This window comes from Diaphorina citri, unplaced genomic scaffold (genome assembly GCF_000475195.1).
Source record: "Diaphorina citri unplaced genomic scaffold, Diaci psyllid genome assembly version 1.1 scaffold316, whole genome shotgun sequence".
NCBI lineage: Eukaryota > Metazoa > Arthropoda > Insecta > Hemiptera > Psyllidae > Diaphorina > Diaphorina citri.
In genome coordinates, this window is record NW_007377751.1 from 64,654 (window position 1) to 91,341 (window position 26,688).

General features: G+C 33.1%; 1 protein-coding gene across 1 annotated transcript in view; it reads left to right on the plus strand.

Moving 5' to 3' along the window:
* Nucleotides 1-8,322: 8,322 nt before the first annotated feature.
* Nucleotides 8,323-26,688, plus strand: part of LOC103507474 — a gene marked incomplete at its 5' end in the record, with an annotated part of 62,616 nt that continues 44,250 nt past the window's right edge. The window contains one exon of the mRNA XM_017443344.2: nt 8,323-8,615. Coding sequence (XP_017298833.2) covers nt 8,323-8,615 — 293 coding nt within the window. The remainder of the gene's footprint in view (nt 8,616-26,688) is intronic.

Consider the following 26,688-nt stretch of genomic DNA (forward strand, 5'->3'; position numbering starts at 1 on the left):
GAAAAAAATCTGAAGTAGCAATTTACATTTGTTCTGAGAGCCAAAGAGTAAGTACTCTGAGCGCGTATAAATTACTTTATTGATAGATAAAACATACACAGTATAGCCATGGACCATTATGATATATGTGTAGCAGAATTGTTGATATACTGCAGAGTGCACAACCCACTGGTATTCGAGTTGTCGATAGTGACCCCCCATCGTCTTTAATATCAGATTTCCTATAAAATACGAATGCCTGGTCTGATGTGACTACAGCGATTTTGATACTCACTTGATGGGATGGGCTAAAAGCCTTTTGGCAAATTTCCTATAGAAACAACTCCCTTTTGTCTAAATTAATGGAGAGAAAGAATTCAAGATCAGACTAAAGCGAGGTCTTTAGACTCTTCTCTTACCCCCACTTAAATTTCAGTAAGGTCTTTTAATAGTTTCTTCTCAACAGCTCCCTAGGTGCTACTTGTATTCGTTTCTTTATTCAATTCATTCCGAGTTCTTCACTTCTTTCATCTCTACCATTCCTGTATCCTTGTTTTCAATTAGTTTTATTTTCTCTTTATGCGTTTCTTTCTGTTCGCGGCATTTTGTACATAGATGGTTCTCAGCTACATAGTTTAGGCGGCATAGACAAATTCTGTGGTTGTCGAGTCAATTTCCTTGGTTTTTGCTTTGGAATATCCATCTAACCCTCCGAATTTTAGTGTCAATTTCTTTCGATAATTTATTAATGTCCATATCTGTACTTGTGGATGTTTATCTGAGAGTATAACGACTGATAGATCACCAGTCAAAAGCTATGACACTGGGTACTTTTAGTTGTATACTACCACTACTACCTAGGTATAAATAAGACTAAGGAAAGTAAAATGAACCCCTCTCCAGTCTTCTCACTAGATAAAATACAAGTAGCAGCTACTTGTGGATACTAATGGTTCTTTACGGTAATCTGTCTAAGAACTTATAATATGACCACCATCTCGAGATTCTTAAGTTACCCATTTAAAAATACTACAGGATATCGATCATTAAAGCTAAGAGACGAGCGGAATCTCTCTTCATTTGTCCAACCAATCTCTAGTAATCTGTCTAAGAACTTATAATATGACCACCATCTCGAGATTCTCAAGTTACCCATTTAAAAATACTACAGGATATCGATCATTAAAGCTAAGAGACGAGCGGAATCTCTCTTCATTTGTCCAACCAATCTCTAACCAGATAAATTACTCGGCTAGAGATTCGTCATTAACTTCAGTCCATTTTCACATCAATTAAATTTATAACTAGAATTTCTCTACTTTTATTTACCTTTACAGTAATAATGATTTCTGTATACGATTAATTGAACTCCAATGGCAATTTTCGTGTTAATTAGATAGCTAATATCTAGATGAATAGGCGATTCTAATTATTTACTTTGGAATTTCTTCTTGTGCTTCCTCTTATTGGCTAATAGACATTCAAGATGTAGATCATTTGGATTTAGTACAGCGGAAAAAGGAAGAAAGCTATCTATAAAATTATGTTTATGTTGAAATTCGGCATTGTGGTTCTTTTATTTTGATTGAATCTATGAAAAAGTTGCTCTAATGTTTCCTCACTCAATACCTAAATAATAACAACAAAGATAGATTCACAACTATGGATGATCGTCGCCTGGAGAGATTAGGTTTAGAGTTACTCAAATGTTTCCTCACTCAATACCTAAATAATAACAACAAAGATAGATTCACAACTATGGATGATCGTCGCCTGGAGAGATTAGGTTTAGACGATGGACCAAATTGATTCGATCTTTAATTGAGGAGCGATCCAAAAAAGCGTATTTTCTGATATGACGGGGGATCAAGGTAAAATCAAACTATGAAAAACTCAATCATCATAATTTGATAAATATTATCAGGCTAGACGGAACAGAAATCATTTGATTTTTTAATCTCAATTGGTGAAGTTACAAATGAAGAATAATTTCAATAATAATAAACTATGAAAAACTCAATCATCATAATTTGATGAATATTATCAGGCTAGACGGAACAGAAATCATTTGATTTTTTAATCTCAATTGGTGAAGTTACAAATGAAGAATAATTTCAATAATAACAGTGCCTTTTGAACAATAGGAAACTATCTAATAACATTGGACAGGAATAAGAAATTATAGAATTTAGCCGAGTTTTGTGTAAGTGGAGCCTGAGAAAAGGTAGAATTGTCTGTTTTTTTGATATAATAGCAGTACATCGTATATACGCTATTAGAGCAATTTGCTCGTCAACTCTGCATGACAGCTTGAATACAGGATGGGAAGGGAACCTATATCCCCAAACGTAGCAAGATACTAATTTTGTTTACCTCACAAATCTTTTTGTTCTTTTTCTTTACTTTGTTCTTTTTTATTTATTTATTTTTTTACACAAATAGAAAACACAAAAGAATGGGACACTGAAACTACTGAATGAGCTTTCTCATGGAACGTTACAAACAATACAATGTTTTGTATCAAAAGTGGACCCAAACATAGCAAGATACTAATTTTGTTTACCTCACAAATCTTTTTGTTCTTTTTTATTTATTTATTTTTTTACACAAATAGAAAAACACAAAAGAATGGGACACTGAAACTACTGAATGAGCTTTCTCATGGAACGTTACAAACAATACAATGTTTTGTATCAAAAGTGGGTTGGTAATTTTAGGATAAGTTATATTCCTACTTGAAGTAAAACAATGAACAATGAAAGGGTTTATGCGTAAAACCAGACAGATTGGAAATTTCTTCAATTTCTTTTCCTCTGAACATACCTACTAGGCAACACGTGTTAGACCTTCGGATGGCCAAGTAAGATCCTTGAGGTCATTCTATGGAGTCAGATGTCAGAGCTTCATCCCAGATAATCTGACAGATCTTAAGATTGTCTTTGTAAAGGTATTAAATCCATAAAGATTTTCTCGCATTTTGGACTCGCTTCTCATGAAAATATTGCAAATGCTCTTTTGCCACATCTTTTGTTTTCCATTCCATTCAAAAGCATTGCAAATTTTACAAAACCAAGTGTCATCCTCATTTTTTCATTGGCTAACACAAATACCACTTTTATTCCTCCACAAGATTGGGAAAGTACTGAAAGTACACTCCGCTCATATTTACTTAATAACAACTCTAATTTAATTTAATAAGTTTTTTCCGAGAAATGATTTAAATTACACTAAAATGCAAATCTCAAGGTACGCTTGAAGAGAGAACACGATTCAAGTTCTGACGCTAGTTCGACTCCAGAAACTGAAGGAGAAAAAATTGAAACCAAAATCATTCCATTATAAATAGATTTTCCTGAGGAGTACCTGTAAGTAGGTAGTGCTCTTTTTAGACTGTCTGCAGCTTGGAACAAAATGTCCCATAAGGTGGTACATAGCTTCGGTAGCTCCATGCTATAGTGGTAGATTCGTAATTAGGGAGACGGGGGTTCGAGTTTTACATAATAGACATGAAATATACTATCATGAATAATATTTATAGTGGGTATAACATACTCATGGGTAAGTTACCTTGAAATATTGTTTCCATTATTTCTAATAGAATTCATAATAAAATAGATAGGTCAAACAGAAATCTCACAACACATTGCTTTGCAAGAAGCGGTTTCTTTATTTTATTTGAGGCAAAATTAAGGACGAAAAAAATAATTGAAGCTGTAAAAAAATTAGATTATAAAATGTGTTTTAAGTTTACTTTATAATCTTGAATGTTTTTATTACACCTATATTAGCTTCTTTGCTTTTTTCAATTCATTAGATACGTTTTCATTTCAGGCCTATTTTCAGGCTGCAGCCCGTCTTATAGGAACACCCTTTATGAGGACGTCTAGTTCTATTTCAACCAGAGTTTTCCTCATTCCTAAAGGAAGTACACGGATAAGAATAGGGAAATTCTACAGTAATTAAACACATAAGAATTCAGTAGGTATTAGACAACAACATGTCAGCTCTTCAACTGTTTAAACCTTATATTGGGAATAAAGGGAGAACGGGCTCTAGTCTTGATTTTAAATCATTACATGAAAGTAAGATCGAAAAATCAAATCAAAAATAATAATAAACTGAATATTAAACAAATTAGGTAGGTACATAGGTACTGATTTTCTCTAATCACTACGGGCTAAAAAATTCCCGGAGGGACGGACCCAGCTTGTTATCTTTAGTGTCTTTTCTTACTGCAAATTTTTCTGATCTCGGGCCTGGACCACTTTGGACCATTAAAATAAGAATGAGCTGTTTCTATAACCCCATCGGTACCAAATGCTGTTTCCTTTAATGCGGTTGACCTGCGGTTTCGATCAAAACAGTTTTTTCTGCTTTCTCTGGAATGCCGCGGGTATTTACAGCTAAAAATACCAGTGCCTACCGAGCAATTGGTCAATTGGAAAGCTATTTCCCCCTTCTTTCAAATTTTCTTGTGAGGAATACGTAACCTTTTTCGGGTTGTACCTACGTATTTTCAAATAATTTCCAGGTGTCGAAAAAAAGACTTCTTTAAGCACCGTTCATCCATCACAATAAAAGAAAGTTAATAATTCATAAAACGGTTAAAAACTAAAAAGATCGTTTAAAAATAATTACCTACTTACCATTAAAAAAAGTGCCCGTGTGAAAAAGCTTTGAACTTACTGTGGTATGAGGAGGGAGAAGGGGGTAGAAGTGTTAAGAATTAAATTTCATTTTAAAATTATTTTGAAAATTGATTCAGATGAACGTCGCCATTGGACATTATTTTAATGTCATCTAATTCTTTTCCTTTCTTGAAATTCATCTTCGGCAGTCAATATGATTTGAAGCACTGACCACTGCTACATTTTCCTAGTATAACAAGATAAAATTAAATATTTTTTTTAAATTTTATTACCTACACAGGGTAGGGTAGTTTTTATTCTTTATACTACCCCGCTTTTTCAGTCGTAGCTAGGTAGGTAGTTCTCTTGAAAAAATAAAGATATCTACCTACCTATTAACTTTTAATGTTCCCAACAATCTCATTACTAATTACATTTTGCATCCAAAACTCTATAAATTAAAGCAGCCTGAATAATATTTAAATGTATAATGAATGACAGTTTCCCAAAATGTAGACAAAATTTTACAGTACTAGGTTCCTCTTAAAATAATGCTCAAAACTGTGCCTTACTGTGGTGTAAAGTGTAATGCAAAGTCGATGTAGGTACTGTGCATTCCTCAAGCTTTTGGTCATAATTAAGTAATGATACACCAGGAAACAATAAAAACTTCAATAACGAGTCAAACAATAATAATTTAGTTTGCAACCAATCAACCAGTATGCAGTGAGTTGGGGAAATATGACATCTCCACTGATCTGAATAGTGGAGATGTCATAATCACCAAACCTAGACCCACTCTTATTCTTCTAGTCAACAAAATATTTTAGAAATTAGGTAGGTATATCATTTTCCTCATTATTAGATATTCTTTAGTGATACTTTGAGTTTTTCATAGTGTACCAACCTACCTACCTTCATGAGAGAATAATTCAGACGATAGGTACGGTACACTCAAATCACTTATCATTTTCCTCATTATTAGATATTCTTTAATGATACTTTGAGTTTTTCATAGTGTACCAACCTACCTACCTTCATGAGAGAATAATTCAGACGATAGGTACGGTACACTCAAATCACTTTATATTGATTTAGTGAAACCGTTAAAACCCAAATTCACCTAAGCCAAGTTTAGCATTTATATCTTTCATTAAAAAATACTTCGTGGGTGTTATGCTCCTTTCTAGTTCACATTAGGATAACTATCTAACTACCTATATTCCAGGAAGGGGTCAAATTACTTCGTGGGTGTTATGCTCCTTTCTAGTTCACATTAGGATAACTATCTAACTACCTATATTCCAGGAAGGGGTCAAATTATGAAAATTAAAATCGTAAGATAGGTAGGTCTTCCTCGTCAAGTAAACAGACACACAGGAGGCACAACCGGTGGAGGGAACAATTCTAAGGGAAGAAAACCAAAAAATTCTTTCCTTTTTTCTGGAGGAAAAAGCGTGTGGATTTGTTAAAGGTTGGAATAGTAAAAAGATAGATATTAAAATCGTAAGATAGGTCTTCCTCGTCAAGTAAACAGACACACAGGAGGCACAACCGGTGGAGAGAACAATTTTAAGGGAAGAAAACCAAAAAATTCTTTCCTTTTTTCTGGAGGAAAAAGCGTGTGGATTTGTTAAAGGTTGGAATAGTAAAAAGATAGAAAAAAGTAACTCTATCGAGGGGTTATAAACTAATTCCCCTTAGAGAGAGCTTAAATTACCCTGTGCTGCAGCCATTTTCATTTTTATGACGTTACATTCACTCATTGGTACGAAGGTGGGGCTTGGTAATTGACAATATTTTAGAAGGGGAAATTCAGCTCAAGTAGAATTATAGGATCAGTTCTTGAACCTTACATCTGCGATAGGCATGTGGTCCCTAGTGATAAAACGAACTTTACTGAAAACATTGTTTTGTTTTTAATTTTACTGTGTATCCAAAACTGTATAAATTATTAAAATAATTAAAGCAGCCTGAATAATATTTAAATGTATAATGAATGACAGTTTCCCAAAATGTAGACAAAATTTTACAGTACTAGGTTCCTCTTAAAATAATGCTCAAAACTGTGCCTTACTGTGGTGTAAAGTGTAATGCAAAGTCGATGTAGGTACTGTGCATTCCTCAAGCTTTTGGTCATAATTAAGTAATGATACACCAGGAAACAATAAAAACTTCAATAACGAGTCAAACAATAATAATTTAGTTTGCAACCAATCAACCAGTATGCAGTGAGTTGGGGAAATATGACATCTCCACTGATCTGAATAGTGGAGATGTCATAATCACCAAACCTAGACCCACTCTTATTCTTCTAGTCAACAAAATATTTTAGAAATTAGGTATATCATTTTCCTCATTATTAGATATTCTTTAATGATACTTTGAGTTTTTCATAGTGTACCAACCTACCTACCTTCATGAGAGAATAATTCAGACGATAGGTACGGTACACTCAAATCACTTTATATTGATTTAGTGAAACCGTTAAAACCCAAATTCACCTAAGCCAAGTTTAGCATTTATATCTTTCATTAAAAAATACTTCGTGGGTGTTATGCTCCTTTCTAGTTCACATTAGGATAACTATCTAACTACCTATATTCCAGGAAGGGGTCAAATTATGAAAATTAAAATCGTAAGATAGGTAGGTCTTCCTCGTCAAGTAAACAGACACACAGGAGGCACAACCGGTGGAGGGAACAATTCTAAGGGAAGAAAACCAAAAAATTCTTTCCTTTTTTCTGGAGGAAAAAGCGTGTGGATTTGTTAAAGGTTGGAATAGTAAAAAGATAGAAAAAAGTAACTCTATCGAGGGGTTATAAACTAATTCCCCTTAGAGAGAGCTTAAATTACCCTGTGCTGCAGCCATTTTCATTTTTATGACGTTACATTCACTCATTGGTACGAAGGTGGGGCTTGGTAATTGACAATATTTTAGAAGGGGAAATTCAGCTCAAGTAGAATTATAGGATCAGTTCTTGAACCTTACATCTGCGATAGGCATGTGGTCCCTAGTGATAAAACGAACTTTACTGAAAACATTGTTTTGTTTTTAATTTTACTGTGTACCTGGATTCGAGGTTTGAAATGGTTATTTATTTTGGTCACATAACGGCATAACGGGAATAAGCATTCAATTTTGGCAATGGGAAATCATTCCAAATTCATTTGAAAAATTCATGTCCACCACTTCAGTGTTAGGAAAGCTCGATGCTTATGGAGAACACAAATTCGCTCTTGTATAAATGTAAACAAGAGAGCAGAACATTCCCATGTGACTTCTGTAGGAAATAAAATTGACCCCCGCATGGAATGGAAACCAATTCTGAAATAATAGATAAACACAGTCTACCCATTTACTGGTAAAAAATTGTAATAGGAAAATAAATTACTTTCCTTTTTAATTTTCTTTCGTAACGCCATGGGTCATAGATAAGAAATTTAAAATGAATAATAAAATCGCTTTATAGTAAATAAATTATGTCTGTAGTGTTAAATAAATTCTAAATCGTATGGTGATCCCGGTTTCAATTGAATTCAAAATGTTACAACGTAGGAAAATAAATTACTTTTCTTTTTAATTTTCTTTCGTAACGCCATGGGTCATAGATAAGAAATTTAAAATTAATAATAAAATGGCTCTATAGTAAATAAATTATGTCTGTAGTGTTAAATAAATTCTAAATCGTATGGTGATCCCGGTTTCAATTGAATTCAAAATGTTACAACGCGAGTGAAGTGTTTCGGCTTTCTCATTTTTCCTCCCCGCTTTGGCGTCAACATATCAATCACGGAATACATCTCAGTGGGCCCTTGTGGCCCCGGAGGCCCTCCTCCATGCTCTGTGGTTTATCAGACAGATCTACTGACACCTCCACCAATCCAAACCTCGGTGGTTCAAATCCAACCACCGACGGTTGTTCATCAAACGCCGAATAACTCGTTTGCTATGAATCAACTTGGAACGGTTTACGCGACCAAACGAAGGAGACGAAACGGGAAAAGGTAAGCACATAATAACTTATAAGAACATATAGTTAGAGGTAACAAAATTGAGATTTCAGTAAACAAAAACTTCAAAAGATACAGTAGGTATTGGTGGATGTGCAAAGTCATCCATACTACCCATAGTAAGAACAGCTCAAACATCAAAGTACCTACATACAAATAATTCTTATCATGATTGAAACAAATAGAATAAAATTGATAGTAGGTATACCATACCTCCTAAAATCCCAACAGTATATGGCTCTATCTTTGATGGAAATGAACACTGAAAAGACACAATATTAGTGGATGTGCCATTTTTTCCATCCTTTGAACACAGATATTTTACAATGATTTATGCTGTTGATAAGCAAGTGTTATCTATGTATATCAGTATATTGCTACTTATTCTAAATGAAAGTTCATTGTTGACAAAATGGAACTACTTATCCTATTTGGATTTGGACTGTCTATGTAAATCAGAGGCATACTGAACACCAAGCTATTACCAGCCTGAAAAGTTTGGTACACGCCCTTAGACAGCAGTCAAGTTGGTAGATACTAAAATGGTCATATTTAGTCCAGAAAAAAGTTCGAATGACCCAAAATCATTGTCAAATGACGAAAATTTCATTGTCAAAATTTGATCAACTGTAGTAATTAAGCAGTTTAAGGACACATATTTCACAGTGTCAATATCTCCATACGTACTAATTATGCCACTGAAACCTTCTAAAATTCGTAAATTTGTTTCGTATCTTACATCGTATAACTTCGAAATTTGTAAAGAAGACCAGGTAATATACTTATGTATTTATCTACATAGGTACTTGAACGTAATGTGTTTAAGTTTAAGTTTCCAAATACATATTGAGCTTATTAGTGACACTTAGATTTCCATAGAATTAGAACATGCTAGTACAAAACATAAGTAGGTATAGAAACAATATCATTAAATATTTCAACTTGGTTGAAATTTTCTTAAAAGAAAACATGGGACATTTTGATGGTACTTAATAGTATCATTATTTCAGGGATTTACTTTAAGGTAAACAGTGAATATATCCAGGAGCAAAACAGTTAGTATTTCAGACGATAACCGTTTTAGAACACCCACGAGTCAGAACCAATGGTTAATAGTTTGTTGAAAAATCAATCAAGTGGCTAAATTTAGTCATATTTAGTCCCGAAAAAAGTTCGAATGACCCAAAATCATTGTCAAATGACGAAAATTTCATTGTCAAAATTTGTTCAACTGTGGTGATTAAGCAGTTTAAGGACACATATTTCACAGTGTCAATATCTCCATACGTACTAATTATCCCACTGAAACCTTCTAAAATTCGTAAATTTGTTTCGTATCTTACATCGTATAACTTCGAAATTTGTAAAGAAGACCAGGTATTATACTTGTGTATTTATCTACATAGGTACTTGAACGTAATGTGTTTAAGTTTCCAAATACATATTGAGCTTATTAGTGACACTTAGAACATGCTAGTACAAAACATAAGTAGGTATAGAAACAATATCATTAAATATTTCAACTTGGTTGAAATTTTCTTAAAAGAAAACATGGGATATTTTGATGGTAGATACTTAATAGTATCATTATTTCAGGGATTTACTTTAAGGTAAACAGTGAATATTTCCAGGAGCAAACAGTTAATATTTCAGACGATAACCGTTTTAGAACACCCACGAGTCAGAACCAATGGTTAATAGTTTGTTGAAAAATCAATCAAGTGGCTAAATTTAGTCTGAAATTTGACACCAAATTAATCATACACCAGAGATGATTTGGCCCGGGTATTTTGGGAACCCTAATAAACATTTTCACCCAAACAAAGTTGAATCAACTTCTGTTGTTCAACCACAAATAAACTTTATCAATGGTCAAAAAACTTCGTTCGGTGCATAATAAACTCGTCCATAAATAATCTTAAAATAAATGAGAAGGAACCAACTAAATTAACTAAATTTTAAAGAAGATACTAATTGGAGTAAAACAATGAACAATGAAAGGGTTTATGTGTAAAACCAGACAGATTGGAAATTTCTTCAATTTCTTTTCCTCTGAACATACTAGGCAACACGTGTTAGACCTTCGGATGGCCAAGTAAGATCCTTGAGGTCATTCTATGGAGTCAGATGTCAGAGCTTCATCCCAGATAATCTGACAGATCTTAAGATTGTCTTTGTAAAGGTATTAAATCCATAAAGATTTTCTCGCATTTTGGACTCGCTTCTCATGAAAATATTGCAAATGCTCTTTTGCCACATCTTTTGTTTACCATTCCATGGAAAAGCATTGCAAATTTTACAAAACCAAGTGTCATCCTCATTTTTTCATTGGCTGACACAAATACCACTTTTATTCCTCCACAAGATTGGGAAAGTACTGAAAGTACACTCCGCTCATATTTACTTAATAACAACTCTAATTTAATTTAATAAGTTTTTTCCGAGAAATGATTTAAATTACACTAAAATGCAAATCTCAAGGTACGCTTGAAGAGAGAACACGATTCAAGTTCTGACGCTAGTTCGACTCCAGAAACTGAAGGAGAAAAAATTGAAACCAAAATCATTCCATTATAAATAGATTTTCCTGAGGAGTACCTGTAAGTAGGTAGTGCTCTTTTTAGACTGTCTGCAGCTTGGAACAAAATGTCCCATAAGGTGGTACATAGCTTCGGTAGCTCCATGCTATAGTGGTAGATTCGTAATTAGGGAGACGGGGGTTCGAGTTTTACATAATAGACATGAAATATACTATCATGAATAATATTTATAGTGGGTATAACATACTCATGGGTAAGTTACCTTGAAATATTGTTTCCATTATTTCTAATAGAATTCATAATAAAATAGATAGGTCAAACTGAAATCTCACAACCATTGCTTTGCAAGAAGCGGTTTCTTCATTTTATTTGAGGCAAAATTAAGGACGAAAAAAATAATTGAAGCTGTAAAAAAATTAGATTATAAAATGTGTTTTAAGTTTACTTTATAGAAATCTCACAACACATTGCTTTGCAAGAAGCGGTTTCTTTATTTTATTTGAGGCAAAATTAAGGACGAAAAAAATAATTGAAGCTGTAAAAAAATTAGATTATAAAATGTGTTTTAAGTTTACTTTATAATCTTGAATGTTTTTATTACACCTATATTAGCTTCTTTGCTTTTTTCAATTCATTAGATACGTTTTCATTTCAGGCCTATTTTCAGGCTGCAGCCCGTCTTATAGGAACACCCTTTATGAGGACGTCTAGTTCTATTTCAACCAGAGTTTTCCTCATTCCTAAAGGAAGTACACGGATAAGAATAGGGAAATTCTACAGTAATTAAACACATAAGAATTCAGTAGGTATTAGACAACAACATGTCAGCTCTTCAACTGTTTACTGTGTGTGAAAATTTAACCTTGAACCAAAAATCAACGTTCTTTCTGGCTTTGTTTATTTCCTTCGTTCCTTTTTCCTTTTTATCTTTAGTGTCTTTTCTTACTGCAAATTTTTCTGATCTCGGGCCTGGACCACTTTGGACCATTAAAATAAGAATGAGGTGTTTCTGACCCAAACAAAGTTGAATCAACTTCTGTTGTTCAACCACAAATAAACTTAATCAATGGTCAAAAAACTTCGTTCAGTGCATAATAAACTCGTCCATAAATAATCTTAAAATAAATGAGAAGGAACCAACTAAATTAACTAAATTTTAAAGAAGATACTAATTGTGAATTGAATTTATACAAAATGTAAACAAAGATGCATAATATTGAAATCAAGATCACTTACAACAATACTCATGAGTACAAATTATACTTAAAATAATTTTATTGTAGAAACATCCTTGTTATCATTGTAATATGTACAGAACTAAAGGAGTTAACATAATTATTGTACAATAAGATTAATAATAATGTAAATAAGTAAAAACTTTTATTAGGTATTATCAGTCTTTTGGTGTGTAAATAACTAAAACCTCTTCCATATCAGTGAATTTCTTCTTCAATTTATAACTAAACTTGAACACTTGAACTACAGATTTATATAACTACTCAGGGTTGTAGGTATTTCTTTGTGCCAACAGGCAAATTCAGTCAAAATCTTGTCAACTTAGAATTCAAGTCTCTCCTAAATCTAAGGCTCATAAAGAAAAAAGGAGTCTTAATTTTGTATCTTTTCTGGTACACGAATTCTTCTTTTTAACCTACCCCAAAGTTATGTTGTGTGTGAAAATTTAACCTTGAACCAAAAATCAACGTTCTTTCTGGCTTTGTTTATTTCCTTCGTTCCTTTTTAGTCCGTCCTTCCTTTATTATTACAATAGTAATAAAAAGGTATAAGGGACGGACTATTGTATTCGCCTCGGTGTCGTCTGTCTGTCTGTCTGTCGGTCTGTCAGTCCGTCGGTCTGTGCCCATAGAAGGACTTATCCAAACCTGGTCGACCTATATATCAAATTAAAGGTCTTTTTACCAGGAACACGAAAATGGCAAAGTTATGTAAGTTTTTCATTAAAATTTTAATCTTTAGCTGGGTCATATTAATTCATCCATTTGTCCAATTTTTTCATCACTTCATCTACTTCCTTTAGGGTGCAGATCACTTTAATACCCAATATACAATATTCTTTGGTTCTTCTCTTCATGCTTTAACTTTAGACCCCATTAACAACGTAAATTTTTATGCAGTTAAATTAGAACAACCTTCAGTGCTTTAGAACGAACTTCCAACTTTGTTTGAACACAAGGACTGATTAGTGTCTTTTCTTACTGCAAATTTTTCTGATCTCGGGCCTGGACCACTTTGGACCATTAAAATAAGAATGAGCTGTTTCTATAACCCCATCGGTACCAAATGCTGTTTCCTTTAATGCGGTTGACCTGCGGTTTCGATCAAAACAGTTTTTTCTGCTTTCTCTGGAATGCCGCGGGTATTTACAGCTAAAAATACCAGTGCCTACCGAGCAATTGGTCAATTGGAAAGCTATTTCCCCCTTCTTTCAAATTTTCTTGTGAGGAATACGTAACCTTTTTCGGGTTGTACCTACGTATTTTCAAATAATTTCCAGGTGTCGAAAAAAAGACTTCTTTAAGCACCGTTCATCCATCACAATAAAAGAAAGTTAATAATTCATAAAACGGTTAAAAAATAAAAAGATCGTTTAAAAATAATTACCTACTTACCATTAAAAAAAGTGCCCGTGTGAAAAAGCTTTGAACTTACTGTGGTATGAGGAGGGAGAAGGGGGTAGAGGTGTTAAGAATTAAATTTCATTTTAAAATTATTTTGAAAATTGATTCAGATGAACGTCGCCATTGGAAATTATTTTAATGTCATCTAATTCTTTTCCTTTCTTGAGATTCATCTTCGGCAGTCAATATGATTTGAAGCACTGACCACTGCTACATTTTCCTAGTATAACAAGATAAAATTAAATATTTTTTTTTAAATTTTATTACACAGGGTAGGGTAGTTTTTATTCTTTATACTACCCCGCTTTTTCAGTCGTAGCTAGGTAGGTAGTTCTCTTGAAAAAATAAAGATTCGTACAATATTCTTTGGTTCTTCTCTTCATGCTTTAACTTTAGAGCCCAATAACAACGTAAATTTTTATGCAGTTAAATTAGAACAACCTTCAGTGCTTTAGAACGAACTTCCAACTTTGTTTGAACACAAGAGATCGGGCCAAAAAACCAAAAAAAACTGGTTTTTAGGAGATTTTTTTCACATTTTCTCACACAAATGAGCTCTGATCTTGAAATTTGTCGCGACGACCTATGAACTCAAGGACTGAAGACGTGAAATGAACTACAACCTACATCTCTTCGGCTACCTCTACCCTATAATTAATATTAATTAACAATATTTTCAAACCATTTTTGTAAATACGCAAGTCTGAGCTCCTTCACGGCATAATTTGTTTATTTTCAATTATTTTCATTTCCTCAGAGTACGTAGAAAATTACTCATTCCCCATATTTATTCACTAAAGAATAATACATAAATTAATAGGTACTTATTTCATTTTATTCCAAACTAACAGTTTTTCTTATTCCAGGAAATCTAGGTAGGTATGAGCATTACTCTAAAGTTCTTCAAGCTTGTAAGCATATAGGTAAGCAATAATATACGAACGCACATAATAATTCCTTTCGAATTAACATACATTAATATCATTATTACTTTTACGAATAACTTTGTACCGAAATCATATTTCACTTTTCTTATACTCTCGTTGGAATTTATTTGTGTTGTAAACACCTCCATTCAAGTAGCTATTCTTGTGATCCTTTTTTGATCGCCAGTTCATGAAGGAGTAAATTGCTAGAATAGAACCTATTTAGAACCCTTGCTAGAAGAGAATACCTCTTTAGAACATTTCCCTCAAAGTGAATCCTGAAGATTAATTATTTTGTATGCTTTTCTCACAATTTCCATTCCCATTAGAGTTGTGTACCTATCACTGAACCATTTTTAGTGCACATTAATTTAAGAGAAAAAGCAATCATTTTAAAAGCTTGTTGAGTCAGAAAGGAAAATGCCACAGTATTTATTATCATGTACCTTCTCTTTTTAAAATTCCGGCTAGCGGTAATGGAATGGAACAAAACCCTTCCTATTTTCATTCCAAATGTATCCCTTCTCTTTTTCAGAATAACGTTTCTCCTCCTCTTCATTGTTTGAACAATCTCCATTTTGTTTATTCAATATCAGGATATGTCTCCCTCATTTGATTTTCTCAACTCATAAAAAAAGAAAAACGATGGAACATAGAAGTTCATCAAATTTTGTTCTTTATGGCCCATTCTATTCTAAATGGTGTATTATTATTATTTATTAATTATACTAATGATTTTAAGGTTTACTTGGTTCGAAAACCGATACCTAGATCTCCTATACATATCATACCTACAGTAATTTTTGGTGTACTTAAAAATGCCTACGTACAAAATTGTTCAAAGGAGAAATTTGACATCTCCACTGATCTGATTAGTGGAGATGTCAAAATCACGAAACCTACACATCGTAAATTTCGTCTTCCAAAAATCATTTGGAACAAAATTGGGACGTTATAAAAAGAATGAACAATTCTTTTCTCTCACATTGAATGAAAAGACACAAGCTTATCAACTGAATGGTTGAAGCACCTGTGCTTTGGCCTGTGAGGAGAGGAAAACCTATCTTCAGTAGAATCTGCAGAGCAGTAGTTGTTGTTATTTTTGATGTTATCTCTGCGCGAAAAAAAGGAGTTTATTATACAATCTTGCATCTACAGGATCAGCAAGGAAAAAAAGTTGCCTGATATTTAACAAGGCAAGAATTGAGGCATGAAAAATCTCAACTTTGTACAGTTCTTTGCCTATGTTTTCATAAAGGTACCATAAGGCACCATATGTCTCTAAAGGTACCAAGATTTCAGTAGTTTACCTATTTAGTAAATTTAATACAAAATTATATTTGGTATTTTCTTAACATGAAAAAAGAGTTTATTAGAACGGTATAAAAATATGTAAAATCATCTTTTAAAAATTCTATCTTCTTATAAAAGTTCAAATTAGAAAAAATAGGTAATGACTGTGATCACAGCATTATTGTTAAAAAAAAAAAACTTTTCAAATAAAAAATCAAGTTTAATTCTTCACCTCATTCTTCTCCTCCACCCTATTCTTCTCCATAAATCAACACCCAGTATGAATGCATATAATATTGAGTAGGTGTTTTATTTGAATGGTTGAAAACATATAGCATAAGGTTCAGCGACAACTTGCAGGATGTCAAGTGGTACCAGGTAGCTGAGTGTATTAAAATGATAAAAAAAAACCCATGAAGAAAACAATACTACAGAAGATAGCAAGCCTTTCAATCTGAGGATTTTGTTTGGGAAAGAGGAATAATTAGCCTTGAAGTTAAAGAAAAAAGTGGCAGCAGTAAAGACGTAGAACTGACTAGAAATTAGGGAGTAAACTCTGTTGTGTGTGGATCTACAGTGTTTTTTATGTCACCCTAGCTCCTCACCCTCTCCCTATATTCAGGGGCAAAAATTTCAATTTCTGTTTATGTTAACCACAGTTGAAGGTACCCGCTAGTGTACCAAATAGATTGATAGGTACTTTATACAAAGGTATGCTTATCTTCTACTGGAGTCCCTTCTTAAACGGTTGAAATTCGATTCATTCAACCCAAACTTGGAATGAAAGGGTTCCCAATGATTAAAGCAGAAGTTTACAGAGAAGAATAAATAACCAATGGGTGTTTTATATTCTTTAATAATGTGGCAAGTAAATACAATAAAATACATGACAAGTTAGCACACTATTAGAAACCAATAAATGGACATTATGAACAATAGTAAGAGATGTGAGAGTTGTGATCCAGACAATAATTAATGGAGAACTAATATTCCATCAATTATCGCAAACATATCACCAACACAAACATGTTGTATTAAAAATCCAAGGATCTTAATGCATTAATAAAATATAATAGATAATAAAATATACTTTGCTAATAAGTAATGGGTTATAAAAATCAAATGTCAATGTAGGTCTTCAAGAAAGTTATGTAAGTTTTTCATTAAAATTTTAATCTTTAGCTGGGTCATATTAATTCATCCATTTGTCCAATTTTTTCATCACTTCATCTACTTCCTTTAGGGTGCAGATCACTTTAATACCCAATATACAATATTCTTTGGTTCTTCTCTTCATGCTTTAACTTTAGACCCCATTAACAACGTAAATTTTTATGCAGTTAAATTAGAACAACCTTCAGTGCTTTAGAACGAACTTCCAACTTTGTTTGAACACAAGGACTGAAGACGTGAAATGAACTACAACCTACATCTCTTCGGCTACCTCTACCCTATAATTAATATTAATTAACAATATTTTCAAACCATTTTTGTAAATACGCAAGTCTGAGCTCCTTCACGGCATAATTTGTTTATTTTCAATTATTTTCATTTCCTCAGAGTACGTAGAAAATTACTCATTCCCCATATTTATTCACTAAAGAATAATACATAAATTAATAGGTACTTATTTCATTTTATTCCAAATTATAGATACACCTATCAGTTCAAAAAAGCAACCTTTCAGAAATCAGAATTGAGACCTTCTTGGAGTTTTCAAAATATACCTAGCTAGATAGGCACCTAAGAAAAATCTTAATTCAAAAGTTTCATTCAAAATAACAGTGTAATAATAAAGAACCGTAATAAATTCAGATTTTGACGTTCATTTCCTCCTCTGCCCACTAGCTCAAATACCAGAAGGAAAACATATCGTAAAATTTATAGTGTGTAGTACCTACTCACAACACAGTAGGTATATTATGATGTGGTACCTAATACACAAAGTCACATGGAGATAACGCTGCATAACCCTATATTTTAGGCAGCATTTCCCCTGTGTATACGTACATTTATTTATTTTTACAAGACATTTATTACAAGTGACCAGTAGCTCCTTGTAAAAATACTTATGATTATCATAATTCAAGTTTTATGCATATTTTAAGTAGCGCCATTCCAAGTCATTCGGGTCTTGTGTTTGAATTTTAAAACAATACGTCCGAGACAACTATTAGAATTTATTCGCTGTCTTCAGAAGAGACATGTAAATGATTTATGCTGTTTGTTTTTGGAATTGTATCAACATTTTCCTCTATGGTCCAGCCCCCAGACTCAACGGACCTAATCTTGTCAATGACTACTGGAATTCTTGATACAAGTCGAGATGTCTCAGGAGGTCAGATTAAATATTCAATACAAGACAACCCCGTTTTGTTAATCGTTGCATGATGGATACATAAGAATACATTGCAGTGAAAATGGCCTCGCTGTTTAGTAATTCAAATGACCTATTATAATATCTTCTAGATAATCTATAAATAATTTAATAAGAAGATAATCTCTCAGACGCTAGACGAGTTATTTGTGGACTTGTACCAACTCATACATTTATACAGATAGAATATAAACCCACAAACAAATAAAATTACAAAGGTTCTCTTTAGCTTCTTTGTACCTTTTTAGATCAGTTAAAACGACATTCTTTTTTCTAAAATATGCCCTTTTATTGTTGTATTTACAAGCATTACTATTGGATAGTTTGGTAGGAATGGTACATCTACTAGTGGAGGTGCTGAATTCCCCTTATCGATAGGTACTTTATAAAAAGCCCACATTTGTAGGCATGAAAAATCTCAATTTTGTACAGTTCTTTGCCTATGTTTTCATTAAGGTACCATAAGGCACCATATTTCATTAAAGGTACAAAGATTTCAGTAGTTTACCTATTTAGTAAATTTAATACAAAATTATATTTGGTATTTTCTTAACACAGAAAAAAGAGGTTATTAGAACGGTATAAAAATATGTAAAATCACCTTTTAAAAGTTCCATCTTCTTATAAAAGTTCAAATTAGAAAAAATAGGTAATGACTGTGATCACAGCATTATTGTTAAAAAAAAACTTTTCAAATAAAAAACCAAGTTGAATTCTTCACCTCATTCTTCTCCTCCACCCTATTCTTCTCCATAAATCAACACCCAGTATGAATGCATATAATATTGAGTAGGTGTTTATGTAATGTTTTCAGAAAATAAGGAAATGTCCTTCTATTTTAACCACACTGTCTCTTAAATTAGATGAAACCTGGGAATTCAACTTGATCATTTTCCATTTTCTACTTGTCCACATGCTGCCAGAAACTTCCCCCTGGATACCAATCCTGCTAATACAACAACTTTTTTTCGTCCAGGGAGAAATACTTTCCTACTGCAAGGTGAGTCTTCTTTAGCTCTGAAATCAACGATTTAACAAACCGCTTCTAATAATTTCAGTACCACCTTGTACAGTGTAATGTTTTCAGAAAATAAGGAAATGTCCTTCTATTTTAACCACATTGTCTCTTAAATTAGATGAAACCTGGGAATTCAACTTGATCATTTTCTACTTGTCCACATGCTGCCAGAAACTTCCCCCTGGATACCAATCCTGCTAATACAACAACTTTTTTTCGTCCAGGGAGAAAACAGCAACAAAATTGAAACAGAACCTACTCTTCTCTTGATACAAATTACAACTATACCCACCTAAGCAGAGAAGTAGTTGTAAAGTTTTTGCTATTGTACTTGTAGTAGATAGTTTTTTGATTGTAACTAGGCTACTATTAGGTACTTTTACTACGTCTTCGAGTTAGATTGCTCCTAGATTATAATCAAGCCCTTTACTTTCACAATAATTGCATTTTCCGTCTTTAAAAATTGGTGGGCTTGAGATTTTCCTAAGAAAACTCATGAGGTTTTAAATACACTAGCAGAGCATGCTTATAAGAGCATGAGGACAGTGCTATCTATACCTCCACTAGGTATAGCTACCTAGTCGAGTAAAATTTCATTTTTACCCTTTTCATTTATTATTGTTTCATTGAAGACTTCCTTGTAGCGTTTCATGTTACTTGGATATTAAACTTTTAGACAGCTTTTTTGATTGTAACTAGGCTACTATTAGGTACTTTTACTACGTCTTCGAGTTAGATTGCTCCTAGATTATAGTCAAGCCCTTTACTTTCACAATAATTGCATTTTCCGTCTTTAAAAATTGGTGGGCTTGAGATTTTCCAAGGAAAACTCATGAGGTTTTAAATACACTAGCAGAGCATGCTTATAAGAGCATGAGGACAGTGCTATCTATACCTCTACAAGGTATAGATACCTAGTCGAGTAAAATCTCATTTTTACCCTTTTCATTTATTATTGTTTCATTGAAGACTTCCTTGTAGCGTTTCATGTTACTTGGATATTAAACTTTTAGACAGCATAAATCAAAAAAGATTTAACAAATACAAGAACATATCCAGAAAAATACAAAGGGGGAAAGTATATATTTCTAAATTATTTACGACGAAGAAAGTAAAAGAAAGGGCTGAAATTCGGAAATGAAATACGTTTGAGGGAGTTTTAAACCTTCGAGGTTTCTCAAAAAATTACTTTTACCTTTTTTGAACCTTGGAAAAGTGGGCACTTTACAAGTTCCTAGCTAAAAAAGGGGAGTACTTCATTCTTACAATAAAGGTAGGTACCTTACAATAAAAGTGTACCGCTCTAACTGTATTTCAAATCAAACAGATCATTTATGGAAAGTAAAAATAGTGGAGATGCCAAAATACATTTTTTCTTGAGGAGTTCTGCTACTGTTTTACTATTTTCAAGAAAGAATATGAGGAGACCACATAAGATTGACTGTTACTTAGATACTAGGCTTTTAAGTGTGTTCATAGCACATTATAGGTCTATTATGTCCAAGCAAATCACTTGTAAAGTTGTACCGATGTTAAGACTGAAGAGCACTAAAGTCTAAAGTTTTGACTTGTGATATGCTTTAGCATAACACCCGTCCGTTCTATGGTCCACTCCTACATGTTCTGCATTGTGCAGGGTGAATACCTTTGCATTAATAAAATATAATAGATAATAAAATATACTTTGCTAATAAGTAATGGGTTATAAAAATCAAATGTCAATGTAGGTCTTCAAGATTGATAGTCATCAACACAATAAACGAGTAGAAAATTGCAAAAGATTTTATCTGTTGACTGCTTATCAGTGATATCTGCTTCTGTTATCACTAGGCTACTTATTTTACTCATAACATTAGCATAAAATCAATGAATGACCCATAATAATCAACACCAACTTTAAAGTTTACCGATTTGTGTGAATTCAAAATCACATCTGTGGCAAGACTGTCAGGTTTATCGGCGCGGCGCCCGACAAAAAAAAAACCTAAAATTCATTCAGAAATTAGTTAAGACTGTCAGGTTTACCGGCGCGGCGCCCGACAAAAAAACCCTAAAATTCATTCAGAAATAAAACTAACAGGTTCCTACTTGAGAAATATTTTTTCATATATAATTATTATAAATGAAAAATTATACGAGATAACTCAGTAAGCAGAAAGGTTCAAACTACTGACTACATTAGCTGCTAATATCATATTTCCGCACTAGGTTCTTGTTTCCTCGTGAAACTTAATGTGAACTAACATGTGCATTTCTGGAATGTTGTGTTCAGTTTTATGAATAATATGTTTCCAGTAATAATAGGTAGGTATTACTTTTTTGTGAAGATGCTGAGATATACAAGGTTTAGAAAAGTTTGTTCGAGATCGATTTTCATGAGTTTCCTATTATTTTCATTTGAACCAAACCCTAAAAGCCTTTTTATAAGGTGTGACACAGATTACAGATACACCTATCAGTTCAAAAAAGCAACCTTTCAGAAATCAGAATTGAGACCTTCTTGGAGTTTTCAAAATATACCTAGCTAGATAGGCACCTAAGAAAAATCTCAATTCAAAAGTTTCATTCAAAATAACAGTGTAATAATAAAGAACCGTAATAAATTCAGATTTTGACGTTCATTTCCTCCTCTGCCCACTAGCTCAAATACCAGAAGGAAAACATATCGTAAAATTTATAGTGTGTAGTACCTACTCACAACACAGTAGGTATATTATGATGTGGTACCTAATACACAAAGTCACATGGAGATAACGCTGCATAACCCTATATTTTAGGCAGCATTTCCCCTGTGTATACGTACATTTATTTATTTTTACAAGACATTTATTACAAGTGACCAGTAGCTCCTTGTAAAAATACTTATGATTATCATAATTCAAGTTTTATGCATATTTTAAGTAGCGCCATTCCAAGTCATTCGGGTCTTGTGTTTGAATTTTAAAACAATACGTCCGAGACAACTATTAGAATTTATTCGCTGTCTTCAGAAGAGACATGTAAATGATTTATGCTGTTTGTTTTTGGAATTGTATCAACATTTTCCTCTATGGTCCAGCCCCCAGACTCAACGGACCTAATCTTGTCAATGACTACTGGAATTCTTGATACAAGTCGAGATGTCTCAGGAGGTCAGATTAAATATTCAATACAAGACAACCCCGTTTTGTTAATCGTTGCATGATGGATACATAAGAATACATTGCAGTGAAAATGGCCTCGCTGTTTAGTAATTCAAATGACCTATTATAATATCTTCTAGATAATCTATAAATAATTTAATAATTTAGATAATCTCTCAGACGCTAGACGAGTTATTTGTGGACTTGTACCAACTCATACATTTATACAGGTAGAATATAAACCCACAAACAAATAAAATTACAAAGGTTCTCTTTAGCTTTTTCGTACCTTTTTAGATCAGTTAAAACGACAGCCTTTTTTCTAAAATATGCCCTTTTATTGTTGTATTTACAAGCATTACTATTGGATAGTTTGGTAGGAATGGCACATCTACTAGTCTCTTCCAAAATCCCACATTTGAAACAAAGCTTAATCAATAGAAGGTTTTTTTGATTTTTTTTTTTATTAATTTATTTTTAAATTGAAAAACTATACTTTCTTGAGCAACAAGAATTGTAAATTATTACATGTTTATTACTGAAACCTGCGCAATACATCAACATTATGTCGTGTCAAATTAACTGAATAAAAATGACCAGAGTATACTCATGTTCATTTGAGTGAACAAAAATCTGGTTCTTTATAAATATGAATCTTCTATGTTTAATGAAAAAAAAAAAGTTTCTTGGTACTATCCGCACAGTAGCAAGATATTATTTACAAGTAACAGCGAGGCGGCAGTGAGAGGACAAGACATAAAATTACAATCAAAAACTTGATGAGCTTCTTTGTTTTTATTTTGGCGTTTTATCTTACTTCTGTGTCAGGAGACATAAGTTTGGAGGAAAGCAATTTGAGTGGATTTTTGGTCCGAAACACGAAAAATAAATAATAAAAATAGCTAGGTATATGGGTGTGATGACAAGAAGTTCCATCTCCTAATAAACACCTTAATATTTTGAAGTTCGTTTTGCATTTCGGGCAAACATAGTTGTTCGAATAAAATTACACATTAATAAATTAATATCCGAGGAAATGGTTAATCAGCGGGACTCCATTATCAAAAAAAAAGCGGAGATTAAAAAATTGCTGATATTGAGAAAGATAAATTTCATCTTCCGAACAGACTTGTGTAGAAGTTAGGAACTCGGTAAATTTGCCAATATACCTACTCTCGTATTTGCATTTGCATATTAACCTTCTCTCTTTACAAGTTAGCCTTTTCTATCACTATTTCTTTATTCTAGTGAAAAGGTAGGAAGGTAGGTAGGTATAGGAATTGTGTAACTTTATTAAGTATAATTTTATGATCAGGTTATTATACTTCCAACCCATTGACAGTTATAGAAAACCTTTCTAGCTATTTCAATTCTATAACAATCGGTGTCCATGTTTTATTCCTCTATTTTCACCAACTAACCGGAAATTTAGTTTTTATTCCACTCTTTCCACTCATACCAAATAAACTGAAATTTAACTGTTTTCTTCTTTTCTCTTTTCCAGTTTGAAGCCCCCACCAAAGGACGGAGTGACGAAAAGTAATCCTAGCAAACGCCATCGGGAACGACTGAATGCCTGCACACACGTACGAACTTTTGTTGGAGCTTTGTTGTCTCTCATACCCTGAAGTAGTAGAAACGTCTGAGGAATGAAATCAATGGTCTATTGTTGAACTTGACCTACCAGTTAACAATTACTTGGAACTTACAACACAGACATACTTACCATTTTCAATTCAGAGATATCAGTCACTAGATTTGCTGGTTTTTGTTCAAGCAGAAGGAAACTTTGGGGACTCGAAAGTTCACAGAATTTCTATATCGAGAATTTGGTTCCATGAAACAGGAGGAAGACAAAAAATTGTTTCCAGAGTTTGTAAATCAATTAACAGGGGTACTGAATTGACATTATTGACCAATTATATTCGGGCAGATTTGGGCTTAATTAGTTTTTGAATTTCTAATGTCATTTCAACTGGTTCAGTAGAGTGACATTTTTCTCACCATTAACTCCGAGGCCATTAATTTACCACGAACATCAACACCTTGTTCTAATCAAAAGAGAACCAAAAATTTTGGTTGTAGGGAAGGTGTAAAACCCACAGTGGTTTGACATGATGTAGCAAGGTGTTGTATTGGTATTTACTATCCTCCAGATTACATTCCTTCGAGTTATCATAAAAATCCTCAAGATTTAATTATAAATAATCGATCTGTGGTCATGTTCAACATTAACACGACATAAATAAACCTCCAAATTCCCAAATGTCATTGTTATGTTTATAAATGTTGCCCTTCACCCACGGTATTGGTAAGTAAAACACAAAAAACATTCCTTGTTTTCTTTTCACGATTCAAAGTTAATTCTAAGAAAGACGATTTTTTTAAGAATTGAACATCAGTCAGATCATTGAAAACAGTCCCCAGTCTTCTGAAAGTAAGCTAATTGAAGAGTGAACCCACTCTAAGCGTAGACAAAAATGTCATTACGAAACGAACTTGTGATGTCTTGATGATATCTCAAAAATTGTTGACAACCGAAGATGTCTTACTTATTAGCTTTTTGTTCCTCAAGTTGAATCCTGCTACCTACGTACAAAATACAGGGTAGGTAGCATTACAGTGAGGACTTGCAATGATATTGTAAGCAAAGATAGGAGACACTATAGATATTCAATCCGTCAATTTATTGATTGTTTCTCTCTCGACTATCGAATTTTCCTGAGCTATAAAAACACACTTTCCTACTGCAAGGTGAGTCTTCTTTAGCTCTGAAATCAACGATTTAACAAACCGCTTCTAATAATTTCAGTACCACCTTGTACAGCGGAGATTAAAAAATTGCTGATATTGAGAAAGATAAATTTCATCTTCCGAACAGACTTGTGTAGAAGTTAGGAACTCGGTGCCTCCCACGTAAACTAGGCTTGGAAATTATAATTCACAATATTCAAGCTTCTGAACTTCTGACATGTCCACATTGCATAATTATGCTTCAGAAGATATAATTACATACTGTGAGATCATCGGTAGAATATTTCAGATATTAATTTAAGGTTTTAGGCGCCCACAGACGCTATATTGTAATTGAGATCGAATTTCAGCTGTCCTTGTAGATGTAGATGCTTCAAAACTGAAATCAAGTGGTTATAATGTGACTTACCGATTTTTAATTTCTTATGTTTAAATCTCTAAACGACAGGTAGGTACCTAGGCAATTTATTCTTTTTTGGTTCTTTCATGAAACTGTTGATAGCGTCAAAAACACAAGTCGATAGAAATGTAAATCATTACCGAAATTTCTATCTATTACTGGAGACATTTTTGTCAATCTTACCACCTCAATTCGTCAAAACAGGAACCGGTCAATTTTTGTTCCAAATCAAAAGGATCTGTCATTTTTAACGTTGTTTACTCATGGACGTCAAATAGCTGGGTATTTATTTGTTTACAAGGTTCTTTCCTAATGGCCGTTTTCAATAACCTACAATAAGTCTACAAATACATACACTTTTTCTTTGTTTGAATGTACCTACCTAATAATTATTGTACCTGGTATACATGACATTACCAGTCTTACATCACTGCAGGGTTAATGATGTACTTGTAAACCTTAAGACAATTATACATAATGTTAGTGAAGTAATACTTGTATTCTTCAAGTTTAATATCAAGGCAGGGGCGTATGAGGAAAGCTTTGCAGCCGAAGATATTTTGGAATTAGAATTGAAACATTTCTCTTTTTTAAAAGCAACTTTAAAAGAGTTCCTTTCAGGAACGCAGCCCTGCACCTCGTATGATGATGTATTTGTGTAATGTTAGGAACTCGGTGCCTCCCACGTAAACTAGGCTTGGAAATTATAATTCACAATATTCAAGCTTCTGAACTTCTGACATGTCCACATTGCATAATTATGCTTCAGAAGATATAATTACATACTGTGAGATCATCGGTAGAATATTTCAGATATTAATTTAAGGTTTTAGGCGCCCACAGACGCTATATTGTAATTGAGATCGAATTTCAACCTTGTACAGTCATTTTCCTTGATCGCTTTATAATGATAACATACAATATCAATGACTAAATTTCTAACTTGTTATACTCAGAGGTATATTAAGCAAGAGACCTTTATTCGTAATCCAAACCAT